This window comes from Numida meleagris, chromosome 5 (assembly GCF_002078875.1).
Source record: "Numida meleagris isolate 19003 breed g44 Domestic line chromosome 5, NumMel1.0, whole genome shotgun sequence".
Lineage (NCBI taxonomy): Eukaryota > Metazoa > Chordata > Aves > Galliformes > Numididae > Numida > Numida meleagris.
The window spans coordinates 16,575,051-16,591,437 of record NC_034413.1 but is presented as its reverse complement, the minus strand read 5'-3'; the positions used below and the strand labels follow the sequence as shown (position 1 = coordinate 16,591,437).

The 16,387-nt window shown below is 50.5% G+C and overlaps 1 protein-coding gene across 2 annotated transcripts; it reads left to right on the top strand.

The window, feature by feature from the left end:
- On the top strand, positions 3,566–14,894 carry TMEM72 (transmembrane protein 72). 2 transcript variants are annotated; one of them, XM_021400345.1, is made up of 6 exons: positions 3,566–3,750; positions 5,708–7,652; positions 10,965–11,031; positions 11,455–11,526; positions 12,132–12,271; positions 12,459–14,894. In XM_021400345.1, the coding sequence occupies exons 2-6, from the start codon at positions 7,583–7,585 to the stop codon at positions 12,917–12,919; spliced, it is 810 nt and encodes a 269-aa protein (XP_021256020.1). In that variant the 5' UTR covers positions 3,566–3,750; positions 5,708–7,582; the 3' UTR covers positions 12,920–14,894. The 2 variants fall into 2 exon arrangements, with proteins under 2 accessions (XP_021256020.1, XP_021256021.1); XM_021400346.1 differs by lacking the exons at positions 3,566–3,750; positions 5,708–7,652 and adding an exon at positions 9,539–10,058.

Genomic DNA, 16,387 nt, shown 5'->3' with positions numbered 1-16,387 from the left:
ACAGGTACAAAGAAGCAGCAACTCAGCTGAAGCCTATAAGCCTGAAACCTCTGTTTTGTTTTTAATCAAGGCAATCTGAGCAGACACAACATGTAAATATCTCAACTAAAGCACCTTGCTAGTACATGGAAAACAGAACTAAAGTTGCTGCAGCAGCAAGGTTGAGGTTATTACAGAGGAGAACATTAATAGGCCCAAATCCTCCAGAGGAGTTCACTACAGTCTACCCAGGTACTGGCCCCCTATTTCCCAGCTGAACTAGGCATAAACTCCTGCTCTGCCAGGTATTCTGACCCTCAGGGGAGGGCTCTTTCCTAGCTGGGGTATACACCTTCAGAGACAGTAACAAAAAGGAAAAAACATAGCCATTGTAAGCACACATCCTTACCTCCAAATCCAGGCAGTGAGAGACAGGATCTGGGGGGTAGAGTGCATATCTCAAAGCCCATTTGAAAAAGGGTAGCTATATCCAGCTCTACAGAAACAAATCCCAGACATCTCCCAGGAAGCCTTGTTTATCCCCCCCCGCCATTGATATTTAAGTACCCTGCTGTGCTCCCATGGGCCACCACAAACTGCCAAGCCCACCTTGCACCTGTGAGGTGGCCATGTCCCAGGTGCAGCCCATCTGGGCTTCTAAAATCCTAATCACAACTCCCCCAGATGCAATCTGGGAAGCATGAAAAAGGCTGGGGAAGGAAAAAACATATAGATGCTAGCCAGCAGATGGGTAACAACATTTGTTTGTAGCTCTAGATCACAGGTTTGAGTGTTGGAATAGTCCCATAGAAGCATGCTGAGAACATTCCTGGAGGGCATGATAGCAAGCTGTGCTTAGACAAGCTGAAGCGATGCAAAATGATCAGATATAAGTATGTTGTGCTCAGGCATGTGGTCTGTTTGCATAACAGTGTGCCTGAAACTTTGCTTTCTTTTTAACTGGAACAGTTTGTCAAAGTGTTTGTAGCACAAGGTGTGTTATTACTTTGAATTAAGAATGCTTCTCCTTCCTGAACAGCTGCTTTGAAGCCTTTCCTCAGACTGAACCCTGCTGCCCATGGCTAGCCCAGGCCTTTACCTTCCACACTTGATGAGCAGTGCTGGTGAGGTGAAAGGACAGCCAGCAGCCGCCCCATGCCCATGATGGGTTACTGAGCACGATACAACCTAATGTTTCATTTTTAACAAGTATCGCTGATTGAAAGCAAGTGCTGCCTCACAGAGTGTTTCTAGTAAGCAAAAGAAGACAAACGCATGCCAGACACTGGGGTGTGGGGGGAGGAGGAATGCACAGTCCACTCCCAACTGTCATCACGTTTTTCTCGCAGGCAGCTTCCCCTCCTCGGGGTTTTGCACCAGATGAGGGCATGGCTGAGAGCACTGCAGTGGGAAACCTCACACCTGGCTCTGCCCAGACTGATGGGAAAGCCAGAAATGATAAACTAAGTACAAAGCTGGGTCTGCTTAAAAAGAGGATGCAGAGATACATCAGGTAAAGTTGCCTGTGTCATCTCAGAGCTCCTGTGGGCCATGTGTTGCTCATGAACTGCTTTGATATTAGCCCAAAGGTAAAGACAGCCACTTGTCCTCTGACCTGTGCAGAATTCTTGGCTTTTCAGAGCATCACTCTCAACAGCAACCTCTGGAACAGAGGCAGCTCACAGGAGAGGAAGGGACGGCCAGGCTGGCATTGTTCCTGTGTTGCCTCTTAGCAAGCTCAGTCAGAGTGTCCAGGCTCCCCAGCCCACATGCAGCCTCATCACTGCCCAGTAATGATCTCTGGAGCACCCTCAGTGAGGCTGGGCAGAAGAGACTGAGTTGTTCTTGAAATTGCTGGCAGGGCACAGCCAAGTCATATTTAAATGAGTATTCCCTTGTGAGAATGCTTAAAGAAGAGCCTGAATCAAAAAGCTGGATCTGATCCACATTCACATCCACAGGTGACTTCACCTTCTTACCCTTTTGCCAGCAGCAGCCGGTGTTCACATTCACACAGCCTGGAGTTTCTTCCAGCCTTCTCAATTCTCACTCACGTGCTCTTCCCGAACTTCCACGCATCTTCTTCCAGCTTCTTCTTTAGCTTACTACATCTGTGCTGGCCTCTCTTACTATATATAAATGTGCAGACTCAACTACATAAATAAAATGGCCCACGTGGTGAGCACGCATGAGGGCAGGATGTCTTTCCTGTGGATAGGACAGCCAATTGCTAAGCAAATCCCAAGCCCTGCACCCCTGTGCTGAGAAAGGGAGCCTAAGGCCTAGGAGCAATCACAAGTTGGCTTAATACGGCTGATCTCTATCTGCAGCTGGGCTGAGACATGACAGCAGTGCTGGCAGGATAACTAATGCAGGACAGCCTCCTCCCCTCCCTCCACACCAGCCAGGCACAGTGGGGTCACAGGCTTGCAGGGGAAGCCCCCTCTTTGCTGAGCTATTTCTCAGTGTCTCTCCAGGGACTCACCCAGCCCCATCCGAGCCCCATCTCCAGACATTCTACCTCTGTCTGCTGCTGCTCCTTCTCACTCTCAGCCTCTCCTTGTCCCCAGCCCTGGCTGTGACAAACCTCCTCTTTTTAACCTCAACACTCAAACCTCTTTGACACAACACAGAGGTAATAGACCCTGCTGTGCTTGTTTGCTTTGCAGACTTTCAGAGGCAGCTCCAAGTACAATGAAGACCCAGAATAAATCCCACCAAACAGGAACACTTTCATAAATAACCTCAGCTATATAGCTTGCAAGTCCTCGAACATTTCTGCAGCCAAAAACATGTGTTTTGTGTTGCCTCACATAAATCTCTGTATTAATCCTCGCAAACCCTTCTATAAATTGCTCACTGGGCTTCAAAACGCAGCAAGCTGGCTCTTTGATGTGTGTCTCGAACACCAGGTGAATCAATCACTGCTGCGTACACCTTGTTTGCTCCCACGCAGGGAGAAGTTACCGGTCCCCTTTGCCAGAAGAAAGGGCAAAAAGTCAAATGGTTTTGATGGATGGATAAACGTCTGTGGGCTGACCCTCCTGCGCAGAGCTTGTTTATGCTGTGAGTTAGTAGTACTCCCTCCTCCTGCTAGCTGATAAAATACTCCTCCATCTCTCCCTATGAAATACACTCCAGACCAAGAGACTGCACATGAATATTTGGTCTCTTTGTAAGCTTCTTTTCCACTATTGCACTTCCCCCATGGTGACAAATCTTCTCTTACAGGAATAAGCAGAGCACCAGTCCTGTTACAGTCCTGCTCTGCAGGGGTGGATGTCACTCAGCACCATCGCAGCACAGCTTGTAGCATTTACCCTGTGAGCGATTCATGTTAATTCAGGTTACAGCTTAGGTGAGTAACTTTCCTGATTGAGAGCCACCATTAGATTTCTCAAGGGATGTGCAGACTCACTGACAGGCAGGAGGGATGCTGAGCTGTGCTGACCTGCTATGTGCTGTCTGCATCAAAGCTCCCTGCCCCTGTTTCCCCATTCAGAATGGAGATGAGTCAGTGCAATAGCAAATCTAGGAGCCTCTCCTTTGTATTGACACAATGCTCCATTGGCGATGTCATCAGCTCTCATGGCTGAGAATCAGCCCGCACACCCTGCACACCATAGCATGGCTGCCATTACTCCCAGTGGGACAGCTCATCTTAGCAATGATTTGTAGGGGAAGAGAGGGGAATGGAGAAGTTGGAAAGTGGGAACTGCAGCCTGAGGCAGCTTGGCCAGTGGTCCACACACATGGTGTGATAGCCTACTGGTAGGGAAGGAGCTGGCTGGTCTGGGGAGGGGGCTTCAGTCTTTGTTCAGGAGTACCAAGAGCAGCTGAGCTGCTGATCCAGAAAGAATGCATGCAGTCGATTTCATTCCTTCTTCTTCTATACAGCAATAGGCTGAGTCTGCTCTGGAGTACCCCATGGGTAGTCTTTCTGCCCCTGCACTGCTCCTGTGCAGTTTCATGTTGTATCCCCTGGGCTCTGCACTTTCTTTTGACTTGTGATGTGGGGTTGGAATTCTTTTGCTACAGCCCACTGCTTTATGGTGAGGGTTCCTGCATGTGTGGGCTACGTGGATGGTCCCTGTGACTAAGCCAAGATCTCCTGCCATCCCCTGAGAGCCCGGGTCAGGATTCAAGGCCTGAGTCCTGCCTGCAGGGAGCATCCCATATGGCATGAGCACTGCTCCTGCCTCAGCCCTCCTACCATTCATTCACTCTGCTGCCAGCAAATAAATGTCATGGGGAACTGAGAAGCAGTGAGACCAGAGGCAATCATTGCCTTGGGGCTTAGCAGCACCTTGACCCCAGTCTGAGCTCTCCTAATGTCTTCTCTCCCTGCTACATTCCTGCCTTAGCTCTGCTGTCATTCCATCGAAGAGCATGAGTTTAAATCATGCAATTAAGAGTAATACTACTAATAACAGTGAACAGTGAACTAATAACAGTGAACCTTTGGTTTCCCCAGAAGGGGAAGGGTTCCACTTGGGAATTTTCTTATCTATGGGTTTTGAGCAGGGAATGTGTTTTCACTGGGGCTTGCATAAGGGGTACCACGTTAGTCCACTGCTGGGAAAGCCTCAGAGCCAAGAGTCAGACAGGCAACCATGCAGGGGAGGGGGTCGTCATGCTGACATGCAGGGATACCTTGTTCTGATGAGGGCAGCTAACCTGGACTCAGGGAGTGCCTTGAAGATGTCACAGGGCTAGCAGCCCCACCCCACCCCACATAAACAGTTTTGGACTGTTGCTGGCTGCAGATTTGGGATCTTCCAATCTCCCAGGCTCCACCAGATCCCTGTGGTGTCTATCACACTCTTCTTGCTCAGACAGTAACATTTTATAGCATCTTTCATCATCGCCTTGCAGAGCGCTGGCTGCAGCCTGCTATTTGCAGGGAGCAGCCAGGCTGGCGGTGGGGTCCTGCTGTCCCCTGCCGGTAGCCCCACATGGTTGTGGCACTGCCTGGATGGCAGTGGGCCCTGGCAGACCGCATGCAGGTCATCTCATCACAGGCAGGGCAATGCTTAGAGAAAGCAAACCAGAAACCTTCTCTGATTCCCACCATGGCTGAATGTTTGAAGTTACAGAACTTCATGCTGTTTCACAGGGTGAGGTGTGTGCCAGTAAGTGCAGACATGGCACAGTGGCCTGGGTGGTTGTACTACTACAACATGACTAAAATGAAGTGCAAGGAGGGAAGGATGAAGGTGGGGACTAGCATTGCTATAAAACACTAACATGGCATAAAATCCTCTCAGCTCAACCCATACATCATTGGAAGCAGCCAGTAAATGTGAATCCTGGCTGGCAGCCAGGGTGCAAATGGCAAGCCTCTGTGCAAGCAAAGTAGCTTAATGTGCAGTGGGGACCGCTGCTGTCAAGGCTTCCAGAACAGGCTGTGCTGGTGCATAGGTTTTGCAATGTTGGTTACAGGCTGTTAAACCCCTGTAGGTCATAAGTTCTCAGTCCCCTTTAACTGCATAAATTCACTCCAGAAAGCCTCACAGAAACACATACAAGTGGCCCACAGCTTCACTGGGGGTATCAGCTCCCCACTTGAAAGGAGGCAGAATGAGAGGAGATCCCTCTACCAAGAAAGGTCATGTTTATATGATGTTAATTCCTAGCAGAACTAGCCAAAAAGCTCCTAAATGGAAGGAAAAACTGGTAGTGTTGGCACTGAGGATGCCTGTCCTGCTCACACCATTCCTTTTCCCAGGTACCTGAGTGAAGAAGCACTGATGCACCTCTGAACAGTGGGTGGAGAAGACCTTAAGTCACCTGCACCAAGGGACTCCCCAGGCAGGGGACAAGGACTCTCAGCAAGTCAGGTGCAGGTGCACTCCAATGCTGGGAAATGGCTGGGAAATGAGAATGTGAGAGGGAGACAGGAGGTTTAAATTGTTAACGTATTAAGCTGCCTTTCCCAGATAAACTATGTTCCTCCATCACCACTCCCACCCACAAATTTACTTTTATTTTAAACCCTGGGGCTTGTTGCTAGCAAGAAAGGAAACCTTGCTGTCAAGGGCACCCAGGGAAAGACATTTAATTTCTGGCTGAGAGTTCACTGCAGTTGAATGAGAGCTCCAGGGTGACCAAGTCTGGTGCTCCACCATGGTGCTGGTGTGGGGACCGTGCTGTGAGGGTGGCAGGGGACAACGAATGTGGGCAGAGAGCCTCACTCTTCATAGCCAGACAGTGAAGAAGATTCCCAGGACAGCAGCTTCTTCAAGGCTGTTCTAGTGGCTCTCAGCAATCCTGAAATTCCCTCTGCTTTCTTATGGTCTCTGTACTTATTTTTTAGCTTTCATGTTTGTAAAGAAACACCTGAAATTCAGTGCATCAAGATTAAAAAAAAAAAAACCAACAAAAAGACAGCAAAGAAAAATGCACCCAGACAATTTGCAGAGTCTCAGGGCTCTTCAGCTAGTGTGGTAATTTCTGGAGCCCTCGGCCACAGGTGCACAGAGGCCATCTGCACAGCCTGCCAGCGGCAGTGGGCAGGGAGCAGGACGCCAGTGGGGCCTGCTTCCCTCAGGGGCTGATCTGCTGGCATGTCCTTGTTTCTCCATCCCTCTTGAGAAGGAAGTGCAGGCTCCCTGCTGAACCATCAGCTGTGGAGATCCTAAATCCCTGCTTCTTCCCAATACATGCTGTGGGGCGGGTGGTGGAAAGGGAAACATCTGCGTGCAGGGTCCATGTTGAGCCCGCACTGGCAGGAGGCACAGTGAGGGCAGGGGCCGCAGTGATTCGCCCAGCAGATGAGCTCATTGCCCTGTGAACCTCAGCCCCATGGGCACCAATGTCTGCACAGGTCCCCTGCTGGGTTGCGGGAGCAGAGGCTTTCCCCAGCCAGGCAGCAGGCGGGGACCGGTGACCCCCGTGAGATGTGCTGTGCACAGTGGGACATGGGGTCAGGAGTAGGCCCGCGCTGCCCCGTCTCAGCTTTCATTGTGGTGAGGACTGCCCCTCCTCAGAGGTGCTGTGTCCCGGAGAGGCAGGCCAAAGACCCTGATGCTTTCTGCCAAAGCCAATACAAAGAAGCCAGAGTGCATACACATAGCCCTCCTCCTCTGACACCACTCCACATGTCAGTGGGACCCGGGTGCAAATGGCTGTGGTACCACTGAAAGGCCAGGAAGCCCTGGAGCCCCGCCGTCTGCCAGGAGCCTGCTGCTCTCTTGCCAAAAGCAAGCATCACCCTCCTCACAAACAGTTAACCTGCTGGGAGCTGCACAGCACTAATGACTTCACATGCATTTAATCAGCTTGGGCTTCCAGAGCTGCTGCCTCAGAGCAGGAAAGCCATGCGTGCACCCTGGTTGCAAGGTTGCAAATGCTCCCAAAGCCGCACCTCCCCTTACCAATCATTAATCATCACCAGCCAGCAAGCGAGGGGGAAAAGGCCAAGTGTCTGCAACCCTGAAGCAGTGCTGACCGGTTCCCTGCAGTGGCAGCTTGCTCTGCCCCAGTAGAGGTGGCCAGTCCTTTGGGAAGGTCACCAGGACCCACACACAGGAGGCTCAGCCCACTGCTGGAGGTCTGAAGAGGGAGCCTCTGCCTAGCTGGCATCACCTCCATCATCTTCACCATGAGGCACGAGGCGTTCTGGAGCACCTTGGAGTACACCTGCCGATTGCTGGGCATCACCACTGCAGCAGGTAGGAGTGAGTTCCCTTTCTTTGCTACTAAAAGAATAGGTGTGGGGGCTCCCAAGCCATTCTCCTGTGCCTTTGGCCAGGTGCGGCCACTGCCCCATGCTGCAAGGGGGGTGAGGGAATTTGCTCCCTTTTGCTTTGAGACACTTCAAAGGAGAGTGCTGGGTGCACGGGCTGTTTGCAGAAGACAAGATAAAGTGCAGGTGGAAAAGAAAGCCAAATTGCTTTCTTGTAAAGCAGCAGCAGAGCAAGTATAATGTGAGTGGGACTGAAGAGTAAAATACTCAGGGCAGCACAAAACTGCCAGGCTGCCACGGCGGTGCAGCATCTCACTCAGTCAGAGTTGGGCTTTGGTGGACATCCCTGCCCCACGGACATCTCTGGGTGGGACAAACAGCCAGGGCAGGGGTGGTGAGCTCAGGGGCTCACTGTGCTGCTGCTGCTGACTCGCTGTCATTGGGACAGGGCAGGCAGCACTCTGCCTCAGTTTCTCCATCAGCAAAGCAGAGATCAAAAGGCTTAGCTTGCCTCATGGCTGGAGGTGTGAACAGAGGTTCCTGATGAGAGGTATCTCAGGTGCCCGTGTCAGACTCCAGGAATTTTGGATTTCAGTCATCACTTGGTAGGTCATGGCAGGCCCTCCCACCCCAGCATTTCCTTTATCAACTGCAGACACTATGCTCAAGTCAGGGACCAAGCAGAAAGCACAAAGGTCAGCTGGAGACCACACAGGTCCCCAAGGACACTCAGTGCCCGGCTGAGATGATAGAGGCTATGCTCCACAGTGTACTTTAGAGACTGATAAAGTGCAGAGGTTCAAGTCTCCGAGTTTGTACAAACTCCCAGCACATCGTATTGAGATTGCAACAGACAGGAGCCGTCATACAGCCTTAATCAGCAAATGCAAATCTGTCTGTCCCCATCCTCCTTAGGCGCACATGAGTCCATGCTGGTCATATTCACTCTTAAAGCTCCGAACTCATACAGATTTTCCTGGGTGAAAACACAGTCTTGTTGCCACTGGAAAACTAAAGCTAGAAGAGTAAAACTGAAAGTAGCTTACAGTTAGGAAAGGTCTTAATGGAATAAAATCTCTCTTGACTGTTTGCTCTTTTCCTCACTCTGCATCATCTGCACCCTTTCCTGTAGCTCTTCTTGAAATGAGCAGTGCAGTCCCCTCTCAGCTGTGCAGCTACAGAGCACAAACAGCTGCACTGCCAGTCTCTGTACTTTTCCATATCTCTGCTCTGATGCCTTCCCCATATCAACTGGTTTTCCCAAAAGGACAGTGAAGGAGTGGGAGGTGCCCGTGCTTTATTCTTTTGTGTGTCTCAACGGGGTAAGAAAACAGCTTGATGCAGCGCTTAGTGCCTGATGAGGTGTATGAGGTTTTCACATGAAATGGAAACCACGCAGAAAGGAATCCCACAGGCTTTGGTTGAATAAGAATAAAGAAAGGGAGAGGAGAGTGCATCAGCCTCACTAATTGATCCTGAGAAGGTCTGGCCAAATCCACAGACTGCTTGCAAACACAAAAGATTGCCCACAAAATGTAACCCCTTCTTCCCCCAGGATCTTGGAGTGCAATGGGTCTTCTTGTGCAGGAGTCATCAGACAGGCCCGCTGCCTATGGCTGGTCAGTGAGGAGCAATCAAACCATCCCACAGATCACCTCTGTGTTGGGGGTATCTCCGTAAATCAGAGGTTTTAGGCCTCGTGATTTCTGCATCCAGAGAGTCTTTACTTATTTCTTAATTCTCATGCTTTCAACCATTTAATTCCTAATCATGTGCTTTTAGCCACATGGTTTGGAGAAGGTCCAAATCGAGGCAGCAACAAGCCCAAACAAACACCTTAGAAACAATCGCTCACTTTTTGCAGATACTACACCCAAACAGCTTTGTGCATAAAGCAGAAGCTGTACAAAATCAGGAAAACTCTCCAGGCAAATCAGAGACTTGAGCTGCTGAATTCTGCACTTGTCTGTGGGGAATGAATGAATGGATGAATTCTGCATTTGTATGAAAAAGTGTTAAGAAGGCTGCTTTATCACAGGATACTAAAGGACAATTCCTTGCGTGTCGGACCGCAAGGCTTAGTCCCTTCACAGCCCTCTGATGAGGCTGATTTTCCCTGCCTTTTCTTCGGGCTGGAGAGGCAGGATGTGGCCCCCATGTGTCCCCCCCAGAACCAGGAGGAGCCAACACAGGGGACCAGCAGCTGCAGGTGACACAGCAGTAACCAACAAGACCACGGCATCCTGGTGAGGTTTGTCTTGGCTGGATCAGCAGTGTGCTCAGGCACAGACCGACAGTACTAGCCCACCTCATGGGCATGATGGGCTGGAGCCTGCCTCCCTGCTTGTGAGCCTGGTACCCTACTTCCTTTTAGGGCACAGCCACAGCTCAGGTAATGCATTTGAAATCTGGGAAGTAAACTCTCTAACTCCGGTGTGGTATTAGAGTAACCACAGCCAACTGGCACCTTGGGCCTTGGCCAGTGTTCACTGAGCGCTGAACCAGCTCTCTGCAGCTGGTGCAAAGCACTTTGTTTCTGTGCTATTTTGGAAATACTCCTGAGGGATGCTGAAGGAAAGTTTGCATGCCATAAAGCTACTGGCCCCCAGCAACCAGCCCTGGGAGGACTTTAGCCTTGCTAATACTCTTAATCCCCCTTAAACTGACTCCCCAGTGTGCCGTGCTGGCTGGTACACTGGGGGGCATGCTCATTCCTTGTTTTTAATCTGCCTGCTCCTGTTACAAGTTTTTCTGTTTGGCTAGCAAAGGATTTTAATGCCATAGCTACAGCCCTACTTGAATGCAGCTGGCACAGTTCCCCCATCCTGCTGCTGCCCTACAGCCATAAGTGGGGTGCAGCAGAACTGGTGGGTATGGAGAGGATCAGGGCAGAGAGGTCCCAGGAGAGAACCAGAGAGGTGTGGGGACAGCAACAGGGGTGGGTGGGGCAGTGGGACCAGAGTCCCCGCAGCAGTAGGGGGTGAGAGGGACATGGGACAGACACTTCTCCTTACCTCTGTCCGAAGCTGTTTTTCTCAGAGCACATCTTCCCAGGCCATGCAGCAGCGAGGCTGCCTGTTGGGATATCACTGGGGTTGGTTCCTGGGCTGTACATCAAGGCCAGCACTCAGCTCTGATCCCAGGGTTCCTGTGTCAGGTTGAGTCGTCAAAGATGCAGAGCAGAAGCAGCTGCACCAGCAGCCACAGAGGCCAGGGCATGGATGCTGGGAGCTGATGGGACACCAGGGAATCACGAACTGAGCCAGCAGTCAACAACATTGCTGCCTTCTCTTTCTAGTGCTGATCGGCGTGGGTGTAGAAACTCTACAGCGAGGGCAGTTCAAAAGCCTGGCTTTCTACCTGCTGTGAGTATTTTTGCCCTTGCAGTCAGAGCTAGTAGAGGTGGCACATTCAAACCCTCCACCATATGTAGCACCTAACTAGCCTGCAGAAGCAGCAGGAGGGAACATCATTGAAGGCTTTGGGGAATGGAGATCTCCCTCATTAGGTTTCCAAAGAGTAAGTTGATCCTATCAATGAGGATGATCCTCTCCCCATGCTAATGTAGACTCAGGGAGGCCAGAAGTGACACTGGCTGCAAGTTAGCCCTCCATGGGTGGAAGGTCTTGGGCTGTCCTCCATAAACCAGCCACGCAGAGAGTGTTCAGACCCCAGCAAATAGTCTTTGTTGTGATCAGGACAGTAAATCCCAGCTCTCTACACCCCTTCTTCCATCTGCAGAGCATGCTTCAGTCCAACCCTGCCTCCCTGACAGCTCCACCTTTCAGTTTTTCAGGGGTTGCGGTTACTGTCTGTGAAGGCTTCTTCTTTATCTGTTTGTTCCTGGAGATGTGCTTCACGTGAGTAGACCCTATCCAGTCTTCTCCAGCCTTCGTGGGACTTGCCCAGGGAACCTGTCCCTTATAGGCAACATCAGATCTGGCAAGGCTGCAAGTGCCACACCAAAGCTCCTGCCCCTACTGCCATGGCTAGTGCAGAGGGTAGATGACTGGGGACATATCCACAGCCAGTCAAACACATGTTTCAACCCAAGCTTGTACCATATTCTGCTGAGCGTTGGCATGACAGACCCTAGTCTGCAGCATCTCCTTTGCACAAGGTATGAAGTCACACAAGGGTCCAGCAGAAGTTTTCAGTTAAAATGTAGAAAATCCTTATGCACTTCTGCTGACTTTCAGCATAAACTCAAAAGCCCTGATTGCTAGGAGGCAACACCTTACTCCAACTAGTAGGTACAAGCATGCCAAGAAGAGGTTACATGTGATGCTGACCTGTTACCTCTGCTCACCACACTCAGGGCTCAGACTTCATTTACTTTCCCTGACCAAAACACCAGTTTCCTGGCAAACTAGAGTGAGAGTCTGAACCTTTAGATAGGTCATGGTTAGGTCTAAATCTCCTCTCCATGCACTTGGTGCACAAGGACTTCTGTTTCTCTCTCCAGATATGAGCCTGACTCTTCGGTACATGCCTGCTGTAAGCAAGCCAGACGCCCAGGGAGCTTCCAGAAATTCCTGGGGTACACGCTGCTCTCAGTCGCTTGCTTCTTGCATCCTGTCATCGTCTGGCATGTCACCATACCTGGTGAGGAGCCTGTGCTGGGGGGGAGTGGTGCAAATGAAAGAGGAACATGGTCTGTTGGGGACACTGGACCGGTAGACCCACAGATGGTGGGGATGTGTGGGGTGCTGAGTTAGCTGGACCAAACAAACACTTACTGTCTAGCACTTCACCTTGGGCCAGCCCTCAGCCAATGTGTCCTTATCCCTAGGGTCCATGCTGGTTCTCACCGCCTTGGCCTACTTCCTGCTGAGCAAGAGGAGAAAGACCCCAGGGCACAAAGAGACACATCCTGAGGCAGGACAATATGTGGACCCTTCAGCCACCATGGCAGCCCCAACCATCGCCGGTGACACAGAACAGACCTACACCTTCCATGAGGCCCAGAGGGAGCAGCACTGCTCACTGCTGGGCCACATGAAGAGCATCCTGAAGGGCAGCAAGGACAGGAGCCTGACCTCTGCAGCCCCACTCCAACCAGAGGTCCCACCAGCCCCACGCAAGCAAGTGCACTTCCAGGAGAAGGTGGTGCAAATCATCCCTTCTGTCAGTGAAAGCCTGGATGACGTGGAGAGCGAGACTGAAGAGACCACATCAGACACAGCACCCATCCTCACCCCTCCTGATACCCCTGTTGTCCTCACTCCCCTCAGCCCCACAGGACTGTTTTGAAGACTCGCCAGCAACAAGGACAAGGCAGGCACACTTGTGCTGGTGTCCCTCCCTGAGACTTGGGCAGCTGATGGACTTTGCCATGGGCAGCACTGCCATGATGACTAGAGCACCACAGTCTCCTCTGCACATGCTATGGCCCTGGCAAGTCAGCAGGAAATCCCACAGGCCAACCCCACAGCTACCAAAGAGGATGAGGGGTGAAGTGTGCATCACCCATGCCCCAGTGTAGAGGGGTGGTCCTCCCTGCCCTCCCTGCCATGGCTGGTTCACCCGTTCTGCAAGGGCTGCCTGTACAAAGCAGGCCTGAACCTGGTGACAGGGTCTGTGGTGGTCTGCAGCCTTGCAATGCCATGCCCAGGGGTCAGACCATGGATTGACCAGCTTATTGCCAAGACAGTAAGGTTTCTCCTGCCAGGGAATCTCTCTCTGTGGCTTCATGCACGGGTCACCTCTGTTACAGTACTACATGCCACAGCAGCAGCTCCTGCTTAACATCACAGCCATGGCATTTGCTTCCCATGAGGCAGCAAGAGGCAGGAAAAGGGCATCATCCTCCGAGCAGCCTCTGCAGAGAGCAGTTGTCTTTTGACTGTCCTTGCTGCACATGAAAGAACTCATGGAAGCTTGGAGTTACCAAGCACACTTCTGGAGCTAGCACTTGCCAAATGTTCTCCTTTGAGACATGATCTGGGCCCAGCAGAGAAGTCATCTCCAGCCTTGGGAACACCTGTGTGGGAGCAGAGAGGACTCTAGGGCTTCCTGATGTTCCCTGCCCAGGGAGCCCTCTGGAGTTAGAAGAGCATTGGGATGATGTAGCACCTCAAGTTCAAAGGTTCAGCACTGCATTGGTTGGCACAGCAAACTGTGTTAAATATGGGCCCCAGAGGGCAAAGGCAATAATAAATTTACAGTGCTGCCCCACTGGTCCCCTCCAATCCCTGAACTCTTCACCTTTGCCTTAATCCTATTGTATCTTCTGCCCTTTGAGGACCATTTACCTATAATAAGGCATTTCTTTCCTTCCTCAGGCAGGATTTGTAACCTCTCTGGGGTTCTCCCACAGCAGTACGAGGCAGATATCCCAACACTGTTCTCTGCTCCTGGATCCATTAGCAAAGGGACCTACAATTCAGTCTGTGCATGCAGATGCTGTCACCAAGACTCACTCATCAGCATCAGGCAACTCTTACGACTGCACATGGGAAGGAGTTGGGCAGTAGGGTTTGCTCGGACACTGGACTCAAGTGCTGGAGTGAGGGGTGGTGAAGGACAGGAAATCCGAGACCTGCTTAGGCTGATGATAACACAGAAGCCAGTGGGGATGGATGGGTCAGTTTTTTTGGAAATACGTTGCTTCTTTTTTAATGTTCACCTCTCTGAGTCACGATCACCACAATCGCCATTTAGGAAAGTGATGTATTTTGAAGGGAAGTAGAAAAATGTGAAGTGCAAATGTTCAAAAATCAAAAGGCAAGTGATAAGAACTCAGTGCAACTTTTTAATAAATTCTGATTAAGTTGTTCCTAATATGGAAGATGGATGGGGAAGAAAGCAGAAAATATTGACTCACAATGTCTGACTGCCTGTGTTGGTTAATGAAACCGTCCAAAGGAGGGGCCTATGGTTGGTCTCATGCACTCAGTTGCTCCTACAGCCAGACATGAACATAAAAGCTTCTTCTTCCATCACTGACATTTGAAATGATAGCTGCTATCAATCTGCTCTATACACCATGCACAGATTAGAGACCTCTTCCTTCCAGTTGCACAAATTAAACCTCCACTCCAAAATTGCATGCTGGAGAAGAGTCACGTACACATCTGACTTTAGGGAGATTTAGTCTCCTCCTACACCTCCAAAGCTGTGTTCAGAAAATTGAAGCAATTTACAGACTAACACCGTATCACTGATAACCTGGACAAAGCCACAGCTCCACCCACAAGCTGGTTTATTCATCACATGAAGAAATAAATATCAAGCTGTTTTTTTCTGAAGTAGATAGTCAAACAGTATACTTCATCATCAAAGACCCCAGCCCAGCCATTCTGACAGGGTACAATCCCTGCCCACTTCTCCAAAAGGCTGTATTCAGAGACAGCTCCTTGACTCAATCGCAGATCTGCCCATAATACCCACTCTCATTAGCATGCAACTTTCTGCACCATCCCAGGCTATTCTCTGAATGTTGCGTAACTAATTATACAGATAGAGGTAAGGGTTGTCAAAAAGGCAGAGCTCCTCATAGACCAACTGATCTGTTGACGAGAGATCACATTTATGCCATTTCCTCTTTAGTTCTGAGCAAAGATCCAGGACACCCTCCATCCAAATGTCATCCATCTGCTCTTACTCAACAGTCCCACACTTTACACCTGTGAGGCAGTGGGGGCAGCCAGCAAGGGGAGCAGCAGTGGGGTGAGAGAGCTGGAGGTGGGGAAAGGCAAATTTCACACCAAATTTTATTGTGTTGTGAAATGAATTTATAGAGTTCTTAATCATCAGTGTCTGCAGAATTAGGCCTTTTGGTGTTAAGGCACGTCTCTATAAAACCCAGCTGTAGGATTCCCTTGGGAAATGGGACTGAGGGAAGCTGCCAGTAAGGCAGTTGTTCAGCCTTGCTGGGAATTGCCCTGGGCAGAGTGCTCTTCCACATCCCACCACCCTAGTTGCTTTTCTTGTCCCCTCCCTTGTGTTGGCCTGGCTATTCTCCATCCGCACAGCTAGCTGCCTTAGGAGATGAAGGTTGGAAAAAATCTGCTCATCTCTCCTTCTGTGTTAAGTCGCTCATTCAGTTAATCCAGTCCATCTCTGACTCACCAGTAATTCTGGAGAGAGATGCTCCTCCAGAGGCAAACAAGCTGTAGTCAAAAACAGCCCTGAAGGATGCACTCCCACCATGTGGGCTGAGCCACTGCACCACATTACCCTCTCTGTGCATCCCCAGATTTGCTCCCTACCATCCATCCCATGCCGGTGCTATCTGCCAGCTCCATCAGCTGACAGAGCTCATTAGCCCAGAGGAAAAATAATTAGGAAAAAAGAAGCAGGCGGTTGCTGCCTGGGGGTAATGAGCCAAATAAATCCAGGGAAGAAAGGGCCAGCCACAAAATGAAGGAGGTGCTGGGGGAAATAAGAGCACCCTTTTCAAAGGCAGCAGACTGTTAGAGCAGCTCAGCTGTGCAAAGAAATGCAGCCTCAGGTGTTCCTTAAAATCCCAGTGTAGAAGGAATGCTCACCCTCAGGGGGTGCTGGATGACCTTGTAGAGACTCTTTGCTGAAGTGTTCACCTCTTTGTAGGACCCTCTTTCTATATCTTGTTATGAGGGGCACCTCAGGGGCTACTGAAAGCACCAGAAGCAGTGGAGAGTTGGAGGGTGGGGTGTCAGTATGAAAAACTCTCACAGAGGCAGGGTGATTGCATGAGAAAGAAGAGGAAGAACCCGACACAATCAACTGTGAAGTGTA